The 18,082-nt window shown below is 53.2% G+C and overlaps 6 protein-coding genes across 6 annotated transcripts; 2 read left to right on the top strand and 4 right to left on the bottom strand.

Annotated features, from left to right (window-relative positions):
• Positions 1-196: 196 nt before the first annotated feature.
• PG985_014206 (platelet-activating factor acetylhydrolase) lies at positions 197-1,903 on the bottom strand (the record flags this gene model as incomplete). Its single annotated transcript, XM_066833972.1, has 1 exon — positions 197-1,903. One exon carries the CDS (start codon positions 1,901-1,903, stop codon positions 197-199), a length of 1,707 nt encoding a protein of 568 aa, XP_066678712.1.
• Positions 1,904-2,850: 947 nt separating this feature from the next.
• Positions 2,851-3,078, bottom strand: PG985_014205 (uncharacterized protein; the record flags this gene model as incomplete). The annotated part of the gene is made up of 1 exon (XM_066833971.1): positions 2,851-3,078. The coding sequence occupies one exon, from the start codon at positions 3,076-3,078 to the stop codon at positions 2,851-2,853; it is 228 nt and encodes a 75-aa protein (XP_066678711.1).
• A 228-nt stretch (positions 3,079-3,306) lies between these two features.
• PG985_014204 (uncharacterized protein) lies at positions 3,307-5,367 on the bottom strand (the record flags this gene model as incomplete). The annotated part of the gene is made up of 1 exon (XM_066833970.1): positions 3,307-5,367. The coding sequence occupies one exon, from the start codon at positions 5,365-5,367 to the stop codon at positions 3,307-3,309; it is 2,061 nt and encodes a 686-aa protein (XP_066678710.1).
• An 881-nt stretch (positions 5,368-6,248) lies between these two features.
• Positions 6,249-8,509, top strand: PG985_014203 (uncharacterized protein; the record flags this gene model as incomplete). The annotated part of the gene is made up of 3 exons (XM_066833969.1): positions 6,249-6,401; positions 6,510-7,291; positions 7,357-8,509. 3 exons carry the CDS (start codon positions 6,249-6,251, stop codon positions 8,507-8,509), a joined length of 2,088 nt encoding a protein of 695 aa, XP_066678709.1.
• Positions 8,510-8,778: 269 nt separating this feature from the next.
• On the bottom strand, positions 8,779-14,189 carry PG985_014202 (uncharacterized protein; the record flags this gene model as incomplete). Its single annotated transcript, XM_066833968.1, has 17 exons — positions 8,779-9,445; positions 9,527-9,610; positions 9,681-10,157; positions 10,210-10,351; positions 10,411-10,475; positions 10,529-10,579; positions 10,630-10,701; positions 10,755-10,878; positions 10,942-11,298; positions 11,351-11,513; positions 11,568-12,313; positions 12,367-12,600; positions 12,668-12,950; positions 13,008-13,231; positions 13,290-13,818; positions 13,889-14,019; positions 14,090-14,189. 17 exons carry the CDS (start codon positions 14,187-14,189, stop codon positions 8,779-8,781), a joined length of 4,449 nt encoding a protein of 1,482 aa, XP_066678708.1.
• A 3,219-nt stretch (positions 14,190-17,408) lies between these two features.
• On the top strand, positions 17,409-17,971 carry PG985_014201 (uncharacterized protein; the record flags this gene model as incomplete). Its single annotated transcript, XM_066833967.1, has 2 exons — positions 17,409-17,622; positions 17,817-17,971. 2 exons carry the CDS (start codon positions 17,409-17,411, stop codon positions 17,969-17,971), a joined length of 369 nt encoding a protein of 122 aa, XP_066678707.1.
• Positions 17,972-18,082: the final 111 nt, after the last annotated feature.

The raw sequence follows: 18,082 nt of genomic DNA, 5'->3' as shown, positions 1-18,082 counted from the left end.
AAATAGATCTAATTAAATGCAATGTAAAAATGTAGAAGACCCTGTACACCACTCGCTTCCAGGTATCAAACTCCAGACATCCCTTTTGGTATATAACAGCCGCCAGTCAGGACACCCTCTGGCTTTCCGAACACCCGCCCCAAATGCAAACACATCTCTTCAACTAGACCTTCTCATTATGCCTGACCACCAACATTCACGACGCTGCAGCTACAGGGTTCATGACCGCCTGCACAGCATCGTTTTCGGACACCTGAGGCTCGATGCGGTCAGCCATACCCGGCTCCTGCGCCTCCACAGCATCGCTATTCTGCTGTTGGCTGCTGTCCGCATCGTCGGCAGCGGCCGTCGAATCGCCCATACCGACGATGTCGATCCAGCTCCAGGCCTCGACGGGGCCCGGATCGGCGGCGCGGGTGAAGATGGCCTTGTCGTCGTGAATGCCGTCATCCGCCGCCTTGTTGCCGACCTCGGCCGCCCCCGTGGCCGCAGCCTTGCCCACGTCGGTCCCCTCCACCAGGTCGCCGACCCAGGTGCGCGCGATGGGAACCTTGTTGACGCGCAGGACCTGGAGGATGGCGCGCAAGTTCAGCCGCAGCGCGCGCTCGGGCGACTCGGAGCCGAAGATCTTCTTGGTCAGCCAGGGGAACAGGACGCCAAAGTCGGACTGGTTCAGGTGCGCCGAGTTGTGGACGTAGAAGAAGTTGGGCTCGGCCATCTTGAACCCGCTAGGCCGCTCGTACGCGGTGGGTTCGACGGTCTTCGCGGACGGATCCGGAGAGAGCACATGCGCCGTGACGTGCAGGTGATCCGTCCATTTATAGAAGTCCTGCGACTCGACGGCCAGAAGCCCGTTGCCGCCGGGCGCACCCGGTACATCGTCGTATACCGGCAGTGGGAGGTCGAATAGCGGCTTGTAGGCTTTCGCAAGAAGGGGGAAACACCACAGGTCCAGCAGGATTGTAGGGTTCTTAGGCGTTATCTGCTGGCATAATGAGGACTTCACCTCAGGTGTGTAGAGAGGATCCTCCATGGAATCCAATTTGGGGGATCCCGCGTAGTATACGGACTTCAGAAACTGCACCGTCGTCGCAGCGCCGAAGCTATGCCCAGCGAAGATGATACTGCCAGGCTCGTGGACGTGCAGCTGCTTGGTGAATTGTGTCATGGACTCATTGGGCGTGGTCTTGTTGAGGTTGCTGAGCTTAGTCCCTTTGTCGATCTTCAGCAGGGCGTCATGGATCAGGCCCAACTCCCACATGCGTGTTTTCAGTTGGGAACATCTTTGCGCATGAACCTCGTCTGTGGCTTCGTGTGAGATCTTGATATATGGAATGAGGCGGCGAGTATTGCGAACGAAGTAGCGATTCTGTTCCGACGGTATCCGGACGAACGAGGCTACGGCGCTTCCATCGCGATGCTCGGGGCAGATCACTACCACGCCGTGGGACGCGAGCGACCCTACGATTTGCGAGTAGGCGTTTCGGCTGCCTCCCAGACCGTGGGAGAAGATCGCGGTTGGCCACCGCTTGTTGGGCGTCTCGGGCTCGAGGACGGGCGCGTTCTTGATGACCGGTATCGTCGTGTAGTGCAGATGCCTGGGCAGGAAAGACACAGCCTGCGCTACTAGCGACCCAATACCCAAAAACTTGATATATGCGGTCAAGTGGTCGCGCTGAGGCGCCGGAAGCCACGTTATACGCTTGCCGGTGGACTCAGGTTGCGCCGGGTAGAAAACACGGAATTGGACGGTCTCGATGTGTTCTGTGTTGGTAGGCGCGGGAGCTGGCGATTCGAGTTCGGTGATGGGTATCTCGACGTCAATGGTACCGACCTTATACGGACCGCTATATTCGTCGAACCCTGGGACGGGATTCAGCTTGGATAGATAGGATGCTGCCATCTTCAACCAGCGGGTGAGCGAGCTTCGTCGTGGTGCAGGTGATCGGGTGGTATTCGCGCGAGGGATTGCGCAGACTCGAGTCCCCGGGGGATGATGAAATCGGAAGGACGAGGAAGGGCGTATTCGGGAACAACAGGTACGATGTTTGCGCTGATCTGAGGAACGGTCGTTTATCGGTGGATGTGTTGCCCAGATCGATCGTGCACGTACGACTTGAGGGCGCAGCCACTGCGGATCGCACGGAACACAAGATGCAAGATGAAACAACAATATTCAAGTGTTGATAGGAATGATAGAGTAGGCGAAAGAAGAAGAATCTAATGGGTATCGTAGGACAGAGAATACATTTGCTAAATGGGAAAAGAGAGTTTGAGAAGAGTCATGAGGTTCTGTTTCAATGGCAATCTTGGTCGGAAAGGAGATCAACAGGGTCTTGTCTTGTGTCCGATTGCTTCTGTTGGACTAACGTCATGTCTTTTTCTCCCTCGGTGACCCATTCCAGACTGGAGCGTTCTAAAATTGTACCTAGCCGTCAGAGACACCCCTGTTAGATTCCAGGTTCTTGCTGCAAGCGCATGCCCTACGCCATCCTGCCGGGTCTTCTAGAATCCAGGCCCCCAGATTTCAAAATTTTGCACAGGCTACTTGTTTTTTCAAAGATCCATCAACTTGATCTAGCAGGATTATTCTCAACTTCATTGCTACTGTCAGCTACACGTAATGGGAAAGTCTTGTCGAAGGTGGAGACGTGGCACGACAGAAATCGTTTGCGTGTCTCCCGACGAACGGACTTTCGGGGTCTGAATCGGGCGGCCGCAGGTCCCGCTGCGTGGTACAGCCCCCATGCCATTCTGTTGTGCCGCCCCCATGACGCAGTCTGTGTAATGCTGCATCCTTATCCTGCCAGTTAAACCATCTTCATTGCCTCAATGGCTTCGTTACTCGAGTTAAGTCTTTTTGCAGGCATCTAGATGCTGAATCCATTCGTCCACCAAGACAATGAATTTCTTCTCCTTCTGGGTAGGGAGACGGGGATTGTAGTGAGGTTTCCATGTCTCAGAGCTCTCGTCGCCCGTATCCGGTCCGACGACCATACTGCCTCGCTGGGTGTCGTCCGAATCTTCCGACTCGTCCACAGCAACATTCTTCTCACTGGGGTTGGTTTGGGCGGTCATGTTGGATTGCTGCTGCTGTTGCGGTTTCAGGGGTTGCCGCGCAACCAGGACGAGGGGAATACGTTTGTGGGAGGCAGTGGGTGAGGTCTAGTTGGGAAAGCTCAAGTACCTAAGCATGCTGAGCATTGAATACAACCACTTTATGACATTGTTTACAATTATGGAATTGAATACAGCTGTTGAATTTAATTCGTCCAAACCAACAAAATACGAGTTTCTGTACTTTAATTACCTGGAGATGTCATAGAGTTCATCATCCACAAAAAGCTCAGATATCCTCATCTCCATGTCTATTACGAAACCCTCCTTCTCAGTCGTATCGTCAACCGCATTCCACAACTCCTGGAAGAGAACCAGCAGCGCGACTTGAATCTTCTCCTCGTCCGTCTCCCGCCTATTGAATAGGAGCACCTCCCGTTCAATCTCCCGCAAGTTTATATAGGGACACCATTGGTCCCCGTCCCTGTCGTAGACGAAGTAATCGGACACATTATAGTGTTCCCACATCTTGTGCAGCTTTTCCCGCGTCTCTTCCGACCATAACCTGGGACCGCCGCTGTGATACACGAGACGGCAGATCATAGCCATCTCCGACAAGGCGGGGCGCCGGTCCACCAGCCCCCAGTCGTCGGCGGCGACGTTGAAGGCCGTGGTGGCGTAGGAAAAGTCGATCGCGCCGAGTAAGCCGTCTTGGTAGTACAGATCATCGACGTCGTAGTCGCTCGCCAGCTCCTTGTGCGGGTCGAGGCCGTACACGAGGACAAGCTCGTCGACGACGGCGGCCTGGTGAGACTTGATGGCACAGCAGAGGTGGAACAGCACCGGCTCCACGGTGGCCTTCAGCTGGGCGTAGGCGCTGCCTGGTGCTTCTGGCTTTGCATTTTCCAGCGTGGCGTGTCCGAGACAGATGGACCAACACTTCTGGATTGCTCGCGCGTTTTCCTCCGCCGACAGGTCATGTCGGTATAGCAGGTGTTGCCCATTGGGCCAGACAGCCTGGAAAAAGTCGAGGAACTCATAATTAAGGCACTTGCTGTTGTTCATAAGCGCCTCTATCAGATCATCCGCGTCCACAGTTCCCGTTACTATCTGCTGAGCAAGAATACGGCTGGCGTTCCACAAACGCCCCTTGATGACGGTCCACATCAATGGGTAGTTCACGGGCAACCGTGACTCTTCGTCGTTGGTGAACTGCAACCGCGCATCGGCCGCCCCCCTTTCTATGAGCCTGTCGAGGATGTGCGCTTTGTTGGGCAGAGAACCATCACTTTCGGGCTTATCGGCCGTATAATTAACACGCAAAGTACCCAGAGGCAAAAGACCGAAGGGCTCAAACTTACGGCCATGCTCCGGAGTCTTCAGCAACATTTGACGCAGGAGAAGTTGATATCCCCGGGGCTCTAGCCTTTCCTTCGCGTGATCGAGCAGAGCGTCGAGGATCCCATACATCTCGTACTCCACCGCGAAAGAGAGGTAGAGAAGGAGGGTGTCAGCCTGATGAGAACGCGAGTCAAACTTGAGCTCGTAGGAGTTTGTGAGCAGAAAAAGGCAGATGCTTTCAGAACGCGCTGCTAGGGCCACATTGAAAAGATTAGGTCTACACCTCACCGCTTGCTTCATGCCCTCGTTTGGATTACCCCAAAAGTATAGTTTTTCGGGGTTACCCCAGAACAGGAGTGGTCTACCCAGGACCGTGTCATTGCACTCGGGCGCCAGGCCCTTCTTGAAGAGCATCTGGACCACGTCGATGCGCTTCGCTCGGATGGCGGTGTGGATCGGAGTCAGCTCTTCCAGACGGTGCCAAGATCCTCGGAAGACCGCGGGAGCGATCTGGCGGTACATGTCGATGATCATCTCCAGCTTGGCCATATCCCGGCATTGCCGGATGGCCTGGTTTAGACAGGACTCGGTGGCTTGATCAAAACTTGGCCAACTGTCGGGATAGTTGGGGTTGGGACTGTGCTCGGGAAGCTGGACGATGACTATGCCTGCAGAATTCGTCCTGGTGGTGGTTCTCTCCTCAAAGGCTGCGTGTCCAGCCGCGATAAGCTCTCCCTCTTCTATGTCTGCCAAAGCTGCCGCTATCCTAGCAACCTCATCAGCCTCTGCATTCCTGATGCGATCTCGATCTTCTATGGCAGCTCTGCTATAGAGACGGGCGGCTCCAGTCCTTCCCCAGGTCGACTTACATGTGCTGCTCAGAGCGATTGCATCTTCCGAGAACGGATGGGTGAGATGCTTCTCAATCTCGAGGAGGACCTCCGTGGGCAAATCGGTGAGGTTAGCCATGGTTACTTCTCCCGGGCGATTCGGCAAAGATGAACCGAGTGAGCTCCTGCAGTCGACAATTCTTCCAGTTCGAGATTAAACTATTGCTTCTAAGTTTTCGGGGGAAAGTATTACATATCGAGCATAGGCTGGCTGATATATTCATACTCAATACTGCCTTCCTTTTGCTAGGTATAATGACAATGTCAGTATCCGAATAGACTGCCATAAAGCGCACCCAACAATGGTCATTACATCCCCTTCACCCCTTTCAAGAAAGAGTTCACAATGCCATTGGCATAGGATCAATCAATGGGCGGCTCCGATACTTATTATATCCATTGTACTCCTATGAACATCGGATTGCCAGCCTACCTATAATTGGACCCGCATGATGTGACTATCAGATGAAGGGCAGGTTCTCATGCTCTTTAAGCTAAAGCGCAGGCGGGTCAGGTCCTTCGCACTTAAGTTGGTTTAATAATCGTACTCTTACTGTATACATTCGTTTCGTTGAAGAGAATGGGAAAAAAAAGAAACGATTAAATTCGAAACTTGAAGGAATTTTCATAAACACCGGATACTCTTTTTTCTTTTTTCCAAGAATCGTGATCGTAATACAGTAGATATGTGTATACATTTTCGAGGATAGAACAGCTGGTAATTAAGGCCTGATGCTTGCTGTTCTGTTGGTGTCACCAAATTTAGTGGGAAGCAGTTCGATCTCTAACCCCACTTCAACCGACTGAGTGACTTCTCTAACTTCCCCATCCCCAGTGACCTTGCAATTGACCACAGGTAAGTTACGGCCGCTTGATCGAATGAATACCTGGAAGGATACTGCTGACCTTGATTTAGCACCAAGAGTTCCGATACTTGCCAACATACAGTGAGAGAGCGCAATGGCATCGGCTGCAAGTCACGCGCCGGAGGATGGCGGGGTGCGGCGTACAGAGGAAAGCAAAACCCAGGCACCTTACGGACAATGGGACAGCGAGATCAGCAAAGAGGCTTTGTTCCGCGGGAGCCGCAAACTGCTCTCACCTAGAGTCTGCGTGAGTGACGATGCTTCTCTTTGGCCTCTTGCCTTCCTTTCGTTATCCACACCCCGCATCCTACATCCTCATCCGTGAAGATACGCGCTCATGATCCGTATGCTATAGAGCCGGACCGGCCGCACCTTCTTCACCGAAGCGCGCCCCGACGGCATCTTCTACCTCGTCGAGGCCTACCAGGACGGCGCAGGCGGCTATGGCTGCCGCACCGTGCTGCCCGCAGGGTACAGCGCCCGCAGCCGGGTGTACGAGTACGGCGGCGGCGCGTACGCGATTCTGGCCTCTTCCAGTAACGATGATGGGCCCCGCGTTATCTTTTCCAACTTCAGCGACTGCTCCGTGCAGATCCTGGACGTAGACACGCAGAAGGTGACCGGCCTACTGGAAAAGAGCGAGTCGCTGCGCTACGCCGACTTCGCTGCGCACCCGAGCCCCGACTCGCCCTGGGTCCTCGCCGTGCAGGAGGACCACACCTCCGCCGCGGCGCCGGACCAGGTCCGCAACTACGTCGTGGCGATCCACACGAGCACTGGCGAGGTCCGCCGCGCCGTCGAGGGGGCCGACTTTTACATGTACCCCAGCTTCAGCCACGACGGCAAGAAGATCGCCTGGGTGCAGTGGAACTTCCCCGACATGCCCTGGTCGGGCGTTACGGTGCACTGGGCTGACTGGGATGACGGCACCGTGAGCAACGTAGAACGAATTGCTGGCGAAGAGGGCATGACCGTCACCGAGCCGCGCTGGGGCCCCGACGGGTTCCTGTACTTTTGCTACGAGACGTCCAACTATCGTCGGTTTTACCGACGCAGACCGGGTGGTGGCTCGGCACTGCTGAATCTCAAGGGGTATGAAGAGGCTGAGTTCGGCAGCGCTTCCATGTTCATTGGCAGGTAAGAAGTTGCCCTACGAGAAATTCCCTGGCAGATGACACCCCGAGAGCTCACATGATCTCTAGCCATACGTATGCGACTCTATCCCAGAAGTGCGTCGTAGCAGTCGCCACGGAGAACGGCTCCGACAAAGTGATCGTCTTCAACCCCGAGACTTTGAAATCGCGCAACCTCTCGCTTCCGCTATCTGAAGTAACCTACGACGGCTTGTATCGCCTATCAGACACCTCCTTTATCATAATTGGCAGCGGGGCTACGAAGCCACAAGCACTCTACCGCGTCGATATTACCGACGGTGACGACGACTACGACTTCACCAGCGACTACGACGTCGAAGTCGGCGACGGCTGCAACCTGACCAAGATCTGGGTGTCCAACGACGAAGCCTTCCGCCCCGAGATCTTCTCCAAGCCCCAGCACATCCGCTTCCCCGCGCAGAGCGGACCGGCGCGCGACATCCACGGCTTCTTCTGGCCACCGCATAACCCCAAGTACGAGGGTCCCGCGGGCACCAAGCCACCCCTCATCGTCCAATCGCACGGAGGTCCCACGGGCCACACGGGGCCCGGCCTGGCCCTGTCGATGCAGTACTGGAACGCGCGCGGCTACGCCACCTTCGCCATCAACTACAGCGGCTCCGACGGACACGGCAAGGCGTACCGCGAGCTCCTGAACGGCCGTTGGGGCGCCATCGACGTCGACGACATCGCCGAGAGCGTGCGGCACCTAGCCTCCACATCCCTGGTGAACGGGGATCGCGTCGGCATCCGCGGCGGTAGCGCGGGCGGGTACTCCGTCCTGCAAGCCTTGTGCCACTACCCGGACCTCTTTGCGGGCGGCGCCTGCTACTACGGCATCAGCGACGTCAAACTTCTACTGCAGGAGACTCACAAGATGGAATCGCACTACGTCGACTTCCTGCTCTTCACCCCGGACATGACGGAGGCCGACAAGGAAAAAGTGATGCGCGACCGGTCGCCCGTCCACCACGCGGGCAACATCACGGCCCCCTTGCTCATCTGCCACGGCGAGGACGACAAGGTCGTGCCCATCTCGCAGGCCTACACCATGTACGACGACATCAAGGCCCGCGGCGGCGAGATCAAGCTCGTCAAGTTCCCTGGTGAGGGCCACGGGTTCCGCAAGGGGGAGAACCTGCTCAAGGCGCACGAGGAGGAGGAGGCATGGTGGGGGAAGACGATTGCTCGGGTTGCCTGATGGAAAAGTCTACCGACAACAAAAGTGGTCTCATATCAAAAGTCTGGGTCGGATTCAAGCAGGAAGATAACCAAAAGCACGCGGATCAAGTTCAATTTCTCAGCTAATGAGGGTATCCAAACAACTATCAGCCAGTGGATGCTCTGCCAACTCTATCATCTTCGGATGACTCGTGATGTAAAATGCGACATTCTAGATCATTACATGCGTAAAGGTAGGCATAAGATATATAAAATCGGTAAATCGTAATCTCCATCGTAATCATTGAATCACTTGGACGAGGACTGGTTGTACAACTTGGAAAAGTGACCCGACGCGTTCTCCAACAGCTCCGCGGGGGCGCCGAACTCGACCAGATGCCCGTTGTCGAGCACGGCGATCTTGTCGAAGTCGATGAGGGACGACAGCCGATGGGCGATCATGATGACGGTGTGATCTCGGAACTCATCACGAATGACCTTTTGCATCTGCGCGTCGGTCTGGTTGTCGACGCTGCTCGTGGGCTCGTCCAGGATGAGCACCTTGCTCGACTTGAGCAGGGCGCGCGCGAGGCAGAAGAGCTGTCGCTGTCCATGCGACAGGAAGTCAGTATCCATGGCCGTGTCGAGGACCTCCGTGTGGGTATGCCTGGTAGGCGTGGTGTTGCCTGAGTCCGTCTTCTTGCCGGCTGCGGCGGCGGCCGCCTTGCTTTGGAGCACGGTCCAGAGGCCAACTTTTTGCAGGACGCCGGCGATGTCCTCGTCGGTCGCATGGCTGAGCGGATCGATGTTGGCACGGATGGTGCCCGGATAAATGAAAGCCTCTTGGGTCAGGCATATGATTCGTTCCCGAATGACGGATCCCTTGACCGTTGTCAGGTCCACATCGTCCAGTGTCAGCTTGCCGGCCTCTATGTCTATCATGCGCAAGATCGCCAACGTGGTTGAGCTCTTCCCGCTATTTCCGCGGATCGGTTAGCAAAGGGCTCAATAGAAGGAAGCCAAGGCGAGATGGGTATGAGGAGAAGCAACCACGAACCTGCCAGTTCTACCAACAATCCCCACTTTCTCCCCTGCTTTGATGGTGAAGCTGATATCTTTCAACACTGGGGGCTTTCCGTTCCTGTTGACAGAAAAGCAAGGTCAGCAAAAGCAAGTTTTGATAAAGGTAGGTGTCGACGACGGCATCATACCCATAAGATGCAAACACATTCTCAAATTTGAATGTACCCCGACTAGGCCAGTCGATAGTGGGAGCATCAGTCTCTTCCGGGGCGCTCTCGTCCGGCGTCTTCTCAGCGAAATCTTTGATGCGCGTAATAGCCCCGATCGACGTCTCGAGCATGGTCCAGTACTGGACGATCCCCGTAAGCTCGTGTGACAGTGTCATCAGCTGAACCAATGCGACACCGAGGTAGCCTGGATTCATTTTGGTACGCAGCACCACGGTCAGGCCAATGAGGATGATGACGAGACCGGCGACGATCATGTCGAGAACAAAGACAAGCCACCGCTGTATGCATTGGAGATGATAGGAGGGAGCTTGAGATTGGTCCAGCAGCTCCATGTTTCTGGCAACGTAATCGCCGACCCAGCCATAAGAACGAATGGTTACCAGGCCGTTAAGCGACTCGATGAAATGCGAGAACAGAGGGGCGTTCGCCTCGATCCTAGAGTTTCAATTAGCACCAATTCATGTAGTTGCTGAGGGGCTTCACATACTCGAGTAATCGCAGCTGACGAGACGTGCGCAGGTAGAAGCGTTGAACGAAGTAGAGGATCACAACGATAGGCGGAAAGGCGATGGTGATCCAGGGGATTGCATTGATGGCCACGGCAACGACGATCAACATGCCTGCAGAGTCTACAAACGCGAAGTCAGTACCCGAATACACCTTAGTCAAGGGCGCTTTAGCAGCTTACGGAAGACAACGTTGACCATCGATTGGGGGAGAACCATGTCGGCAAGTCGAATGTCTTGACTGAACCTGTGATACTGTGAGCTCGAATCGCTGGGTTGGCATTTAGGTTGATGGCTTACCGATTGACCAGCACCCCGGTCTCTGTCTCGGAAAATATGGACAAAGGTGCCCTAGCAGTATGTAAGTAAATGTATCGAGGAGTTGACGTCGCAATACGAACTTCATGGCAGCCGTTATCATCGCTTGGTGGAGGTGGTTGCCAGATCGGGGCACAATAACGATCCAGAGGAATCTAGCGACAAGTCAATCAAGTGGCTCCCTAGGTATGTCGGCTCTTTCACATACCCGACAGCGATCATGGTTAAGATGGCTTCGAGACTGTTGAACATGGCATAGATCCCTAGCCAATAACCTGTTCTGTCTGGACCGCCCCTTTCATTGTCCTCGGCCCACCAGTTGATCCAGATCTCTAAAAGGTACGTTAGTAAGTGAAGGAGTTTCATAGCCCAGATAGGGACTGGAGAACACTTACCGCCCAAGCCCACGAATGTCTGACCACTTCCCAGGAAGAATATCCAAGTGGCCAACGCCACAGGTCCTAATGCGTGGCCATAGTATCTGTAGATGCTCCAATTCCCTAGCTGTCGAGCTTCGTCAACTTCAGCCTCCGTTTTCCCCTCAGCTTCCACGGATTCCTTGGTCTTCTCGTCAATAAGGTCGACTTCAACCACTGCCGAGTCTTTATACTCCTGCTCCTCTTTCTGGAGTTTGACCTGCAGAGTATGGATGTAGCTGCCAGGAATATTAAGCTCGGAAAAGGACCCTTGCTCAACAATCTCGCCGTTCTCTTTCAATGCTAGAATTAGGTTGGCTTCCGGAAGACGTTTGACTGAAGGGAGAATTAGTGACGTAGAACGATGGAACCGTGGGTAAAATCTTACCAGAATGTGTCGCTAACACCACTACCGTTCCTGACTTGCGGAATAGACCATCACGTCCAAATACCCGACGGAAGACATGCTCCTCAGTCACAGCATCGAGCCCACTCAGCACATCATCAAGGATTGCCAGTCGCTTTCTAGCATAGACAGCCCGAGCGATTGACTACACATTCTGTTAATCTTTGCATGATGGAATGTATCGGATAATCCATCTTACAACACGAGACTTTTGGCCTCCGCTCAGCTTGAGACCCTTGCTTCCCACAATAGTCGAGTCCCCATTAGGCAATTGTCGAAGATCAACGTCGAGAGCTGTCGCTTGGATGATGGATCGGTACCAGCTTTCGTCAAATTCAGATGTGCCAGTGATGTTTTCACGGATAGATCCATTGATGATCCAAGCCGTCTGGTCGCAATATGCAATCTCGGGGGAGCACACCGACACCACGCCACTCGTCTTCGATGTTTCGCTCAAAAGCCCTTTTAGCAATGTAGACTTGCCACATCCTACAGGTCCCACGATGATTGTCAAGAAGCAATCGGGTCCGATATGAGTCTCCAAGCCCTTGACCACAGCGTCGTCCGAGCTAGACCACGCGAAATCGGCCTTTTCAACTTTGAGGTAGGAACCACGTGTGTGGGAACCCGATGAGGTTCGTGTGACTCGATGCAAGGCCTCCTTTTCTTTTGGCGAATCAGCGGGGCTGTCCATCGAAAGAAGTGACCTTGAATCGATGCGGGATTCTGCATTGAGGAACTCCTGGATTCTCGTGAAGCAGCTTAACGCGCTCCATCCGAAAGGTATCGCGTATAGAATCATAATCAGTGGTTGCGCAAGAACCATCATGGCTGCCATGGATGTGATAGCCTGTGAAACAGACATTCCCTCGGTTCCGTTTATGCGGGCAACGATTGCGTACGTCGCGAAGAGAGATAGGCCAGCGAAAATGGTTGGCATGTTGACTTGAAGCTGGGGTTAGATGAAGTTCCAAAACATCGAGATAGCTGGGCCTTACCTAAAGTGATATTCAACGCGTGAAGCCTTCGATACCTTCGGGAGACCGTCATCTCTTTCTCACGCATATCTTGAATGTTATGTTCCATCTGCTTAGCTAGCCCTAGCATCTTCACGTTCCTCATCGCGCCAAGAATTTCCGTCGTGTAATTGATTCGTTTCTGCGTGGCTTCCAGCCAGTTCTTCTGTCTGGGGCCAATACGTGAAGCCAATACCGTCGAAAGGCCCACGGAGACTGCGGGCTGTCAACATCGACATCCCTTGAGAAGGTAAGAAAGACTATGAGTTGGATGAAAACGTACCGACTGCAATGATGATGGGCGCCACGCACACTGCCCCCAACTGCAAGTAGAGAACGTAGATCGAAAGACCCAATTGAGCGAGAAGTGGCAAAGTGTCTATGAGAAGGAGCTGGAATGTTTCCGATATCCTCTGCGCATCCGTGCTCATCAGAGTCGTAGCGGCAGATTCATTCACACTGGTGATGGGCAGCGTAGTCGTTTTGATGTAAATGAGGGAGATGAGTTGGCCACGCATCATGGACATGGTCCTGATGGTCAGATGGGTGTACCATCCTGTCGTAAACTAATGATACCGGGATTAGTCGGAAACAGAAACGTCGTTGGGGCATCATCTGCGTACTGCAAAGGATATGTACACCAAGCCAAAAGCCCCTATAAGGCCATATCCGTTGTTGTCGCCACCTCGCAGATCACCTCGTATGTACTGAACAGCATCTTGAATGAGGAATGTCTGGCTAATCATCAAAGCGACAACAAGGAACTTGGGCACCAAGGTCAATAGAATCTCCCAGCGGAGGCTCCAGACACAGGCTAGTACCAGTGCATGCTTTCTCTTTTGATTACCTGCATCGTATTAGCAAATCTCGCCATCGATTTGATAATTCATTGGAAGGAATCCTACAATTCTGCCATGTAGACTGTATGCGGTGGGATAGGCGAGAGGAGTTGACTTTCTCATGGATAGATGGTAAATCGTCGAGACTCAGCACCTTCCTGAAGCCGGCGAAGAGCAGGGAATTCAGCCACCAGAACCAGCTCCTGCTGACTACCCCGCTCGTGCTTTCCGGCGAATATTGGCGATCAGACTCGAGCAGTAACGACTGCTTTTCGATGGACTCCAAAACCGACATGACGAATTTTACGGCAAGAGACACGGTCAAGACCCCGGCGAGAGCATCACCGCTACGCTGGGAAAGCCATTGCGTGCGAACACGAGCGATGTCGAAAATGACCGTGGTGATCAGGTAAGTATTGATGATGAAAGAAGGCCGGATTGATTTCGCATGCTCAAGGTGGGAGAGAACAGCCAAGCTGAGCCCCGTGACCAATGACAAGACCGCCGTCGCAAGTGTGGCTTTTGTTCGGAGGCTAGTCTTGATCACCAAAACCAGGAGAGCCACTTGGACACCAGTGTAAACACTTATAGCAACCTATCCATAGTAAGTCATGGCCCCTGCAGTAAAATGGAAGGCAAAGAAGTTGAATGTGTTGATTGCGCACCAATTTGCAATAGTAGGACACATCTCGTCTCACAGCTAGCCTTTTACCGACAAGACTGTAAGAACGTATTGCTGCTAATGCGATGAACAAGGCTGCAGGGAGTAGGGTCAAAATGCTCTCTTCAAACAGAACTGTAATCGTCTTGGTGCATTAGTACGCTCGATGGCTCCTCCAATGGTTTCGAAAACGGCCACCACTCACGTGTAAAGTCGAAACCGCCTCGACACTCCGGAGATCTCACACTCGGGCCGAAGGAACCATCGCCACATATGGTCTCGAAAACTTCCCGGTTGGTTTCCATAGTTGCTGGGCAGGTTGGCCCGCGAAGCCCACACAAGAGTTGGTGTAAATGACGACAGCCGGACTACATGAAGATGAGGCAGATTTGGCCGGTCGCCCAGACACCTAAGGAAAGCTTGAAGGATATGGGAAACCCAGCGGTAGGTGTCTGAGATTGGGGACCGGCTCTGCTTTCACTACCCCGAGGTCTTGGTATTCTTGGTATTGAGGGTACAGTACTCCGTACTGTCGTGATAAGACAGAACCCCCGGGCCGCTGGCCGGAGAGGCCCATTTAGGAAGCTGGCCTCGATCTTCACAGCAAACTTGCAAGGGTTGTAGTGGGATTGATTGGACGCATGCCCGCTACGGCGCAGTGAATGGTGCATGGTAACATGGCCGTTGATCTTAATTAGCACACCAGCAAAACATGGACTCCGCAGCTTCAAATCGTTTGCGACTCAACTACATGGTTAAGCAAGCAGTTAGATCCAATGGGAGCACTGCTCGGGGGAATCGTACGTTACCGAGCAGATGGATCCAGATAGGCCAATTGCAATCGTATCATATGCAATGCCATCCCTACCTACCTACCTACATGTAGGCAAGACCCTAGATTCATCCGTCTTGCCTTTGGCCCTGTGCCGCGTTGATATGGAGATGTTGTGCAGCAGTTGGGTGGCGTAGGGATGGAGGTGCATGTCCTACCCAAAACTCCTGTCGACCTCTGGAGGCGGAGGAGGGGTCCCCATTGGGCATCTTATTCAAGACAGAGCTGAGTGAATACGAATATGGCAGAGAGTGCAATCGAAAGCATCGGTCCGTGATTTGCTCAGTTTCCCATGTCTCCTTGTATGAAGGGGTCGTCCACCGCGTATGTTGTCCGACTCGGCACTATAGCCAAGACATTCTGCCATATTCACAGTGGATCCTCAGTGGAGCGCAGCGTTTGCGACACCGCAAGCAGCAAGTAACAAGGACATTGCAGCCGTCCGGCCGCATAAGTCGGCTGTTTCCTCTTTCTCGATTGCGACGACAGCCCGCATTTTGCCTAATCCGCCACGGTTCAGGATGTGCGTCTAGAATATGTCGCCGGGCAACAGGCCAAACCAACTGCATGATGCACCTGTCTATGGCCATCCAAGCTGCTGGGTAGGGGGTAGTTACACCGATAAAGCGAGCTGGCGATCATGCAAATTCGGCATGGTCTGGATACGGATGCGTGCATGCATGTAATATGCTGAGGCGGGCCGAGTTGGAAGATGTTTGCCATGGGCAACTTGAAAGAATCACATGGTTGAAGGACAAGCCCGGAGCGGGAGATGGGTTCTGGGAGAAAATAGAACACAGCAAACAGCTCGATGGATGGTGTGCCCCAACCGCCGTGAACCTTCAATGATTGACAGAAACAGTGGGAGGAACTCTATTTTCCATATGTGTTTCAGTACCACGTAGATGCATGTGCTTCTGGCCAATTGACCTGGCCCCCACGCACCATGGGAGGGACCTGAAAGTGCAGGTGATGCGTGACCTGACCCTACAGTACTAGCCTACTGCACAGCATTTGGACTTCAACACTGAGATGCATCCAGGCCATTTTCCGGCTCAGCACCAATCATCGTACCAATCAAAATACCAGTCATCCCTCTCGAGAAGTTAATTCAATGCAGAAGAACAACTCACCTGGAAAATCATTGCCAGTTTCTCACTACATGTACATATAGCACGCGCTCAACCTCCAGGGTAGTGTTGATAAGGGAGGGCTTACCCAACTGCATTGGATCAAAACAGGACTGGCGCCGACGAATCATCCTGAGCCACTTTGGGACCACGCAAGAAGCGATGTCGCACTTGTAAGGTGAGCAGCGCCTCGCGCGCTTTTCTTGTGCGACTGGTCTCCCGCGTGTCTGTCAGGCATTGATTAACCTAACAATGTGACTTCGACTGCGCACCGTTCGCTCGTGTCGGCTCTGCTGGGGTCGTAGCTCCCTTGGGCGACAACAAAGACGGTAGACGCGATGATGCATTGCACTGCTCTCATATCCAGACTTCCCATCTGAATCGTATTTTTCTACCAGCACCATCCTAGTTGGGGACAAACACTACCTGCAGGGATTTGTTCGAACCACCCAACAACCGCAAGCCGCCAATGATGCGCTTAGATGATTGACAGGCTCTAATTCTGTCAGTAATATTCTAGAAGATAGCAATAACGACACGACATGCTTAGCAAACAGCTCTCCGGGCGACATGTCAACTTGCCGCGGTGATGTGATGGCGCAAGGGATGCGAAATGCAACGAAAGTCAATGCCGGTCTGCTCTACCTTTCCTGCAGGCAACCCAACGTGCATCGGAGCAATAGCCCCATGCGCGCTATTGCTGTCGCTGGTCGCACTTTGTGGCCACCCAGAGGCCGAGGCATCTCGAGACCTTGGTACCAATACATCTGGCGGGTTTTTGATCATCGCATTCATTGCCTGGATGACCTCTTCCTTTTTTGATCCGCAGCGACAAGAGTGTCGACCGACTGGTCGGGCCATGGCTCGTTCTTTGATAACCAAACAGCTTTGAGTATTGTAACGTCTTGACAGACCAGTTTTTACCCTCAACCGACGAAGCTTTTAGCTAGCATTCTCCATCGCTTCGAGAATACACGCTTAAAATGCATGATATCGCCGATTCGAGCTCCAAAACTGTCTCCTCTTGTGAGAGTCAATATATACCAACATTTATGGACTCCCAACTTTGAACAGTGAATTGAATTTATATAGCCCGGGACAGGCCATATTGAATCAATCCCAAACGAATTACTCGGAGTATTCATGATACACTTGCTTTTTACTATGTATGTAGTAGGTGCTTACGACTGACCATCATCATCAACGCCACTAGAAAGAACCCCCACGATGTGCGCCACATAAAACAGGCTTAGTGCGCGGGATCGACCGTTACTCCACCTCATCGCCGCCCGCCCGCTGCCTCTGATTCTCTCTCCACTTTCCCCCGCGATCCGCTCCCACTTCCACTTCCACCTTCTCCCTAACACCACCAATCTTCAAGATTCGCTACCTACCTGATACTCAAAAAGTCCTGGACCTGGAACTGGAACTGACTCAGTGACAGAGGGCTCTCGATCCACCTCTTCTCTCGTGTGGCCTGGATATGTGCCTGACTGCATCACTCATATATTAAACTGTCCATTGAATTGCTGCGAGGACGCGCCGAACGAGCAGTAGTCATCATGTGCTTCTACAGACAGATCTACTACGACTGCCCCGAAAAGCATCTACACAGCTCCGTGGGTAAACTATGTCTGACGCCCTACCAATGCGGCTCTTGGCGGCGTCACGATCCGGACCGGCTAGAGCGACTCTACCTCCAAGAAACATGTTGGCCCAAGCTATGTCCTAAATGCCACCCTCCGTTCGGCAGCGGCGGCGGCAGCAGTGACAAAGGTGAGTATGCCCCTTTTTTGCATATCAGGAAATATAAGCATATATAAACAAATTTTACTTCGCTGTTCACGAAAAATCAAGAGTTTGGGCCCCTAATCTACCTACTTTGAATTCTGAGGCTTTGGCCGATGTGGGGAGAAAGAGAAAGATAGATAAACCTGATATCAAAGCTGACATATCCCTCCCATTTATAGTCACAGACAATGGAGAGGGCTGGAGTATGGAGCCCTCCGAAGCCCTGGTCCAGGAACTGCGCCTGGCCAAGAGGGCTATGTTGATTCCCCGGCGCGTGGCTTCCATCCGCAAGGGTGACAGTCTTGAGATTTGCATCCGTATGAAGCTTGTATAACACTAGGTGGGATTAGGCTCAAGCTAATTGAGATGGGAAACACACGCTTCGGATCGTATAGGTCTTGGTCAATGCGCTTAGTATACGCTCCCATGCCGCAGAGGGCAAAGC

The sequence above is a fragment of the Apiospora marii genome, assembly GCF_038362585.1.
Source record: "Apiospora marii strain CBS 49790 chromosome Unknown utg000011l_segment0_segment0, whole genome shotgun sequence".
Lineage (NCBI taxonomy): Eukaryota > Fungi > Ascomycota > Sordariomycetes > Amphisphaeriales > Apiosporaceae > Apiospora > Apiospora marii.
This window is presented reverse-complemented; position numbering and strand designations above follow the sequence as displayed.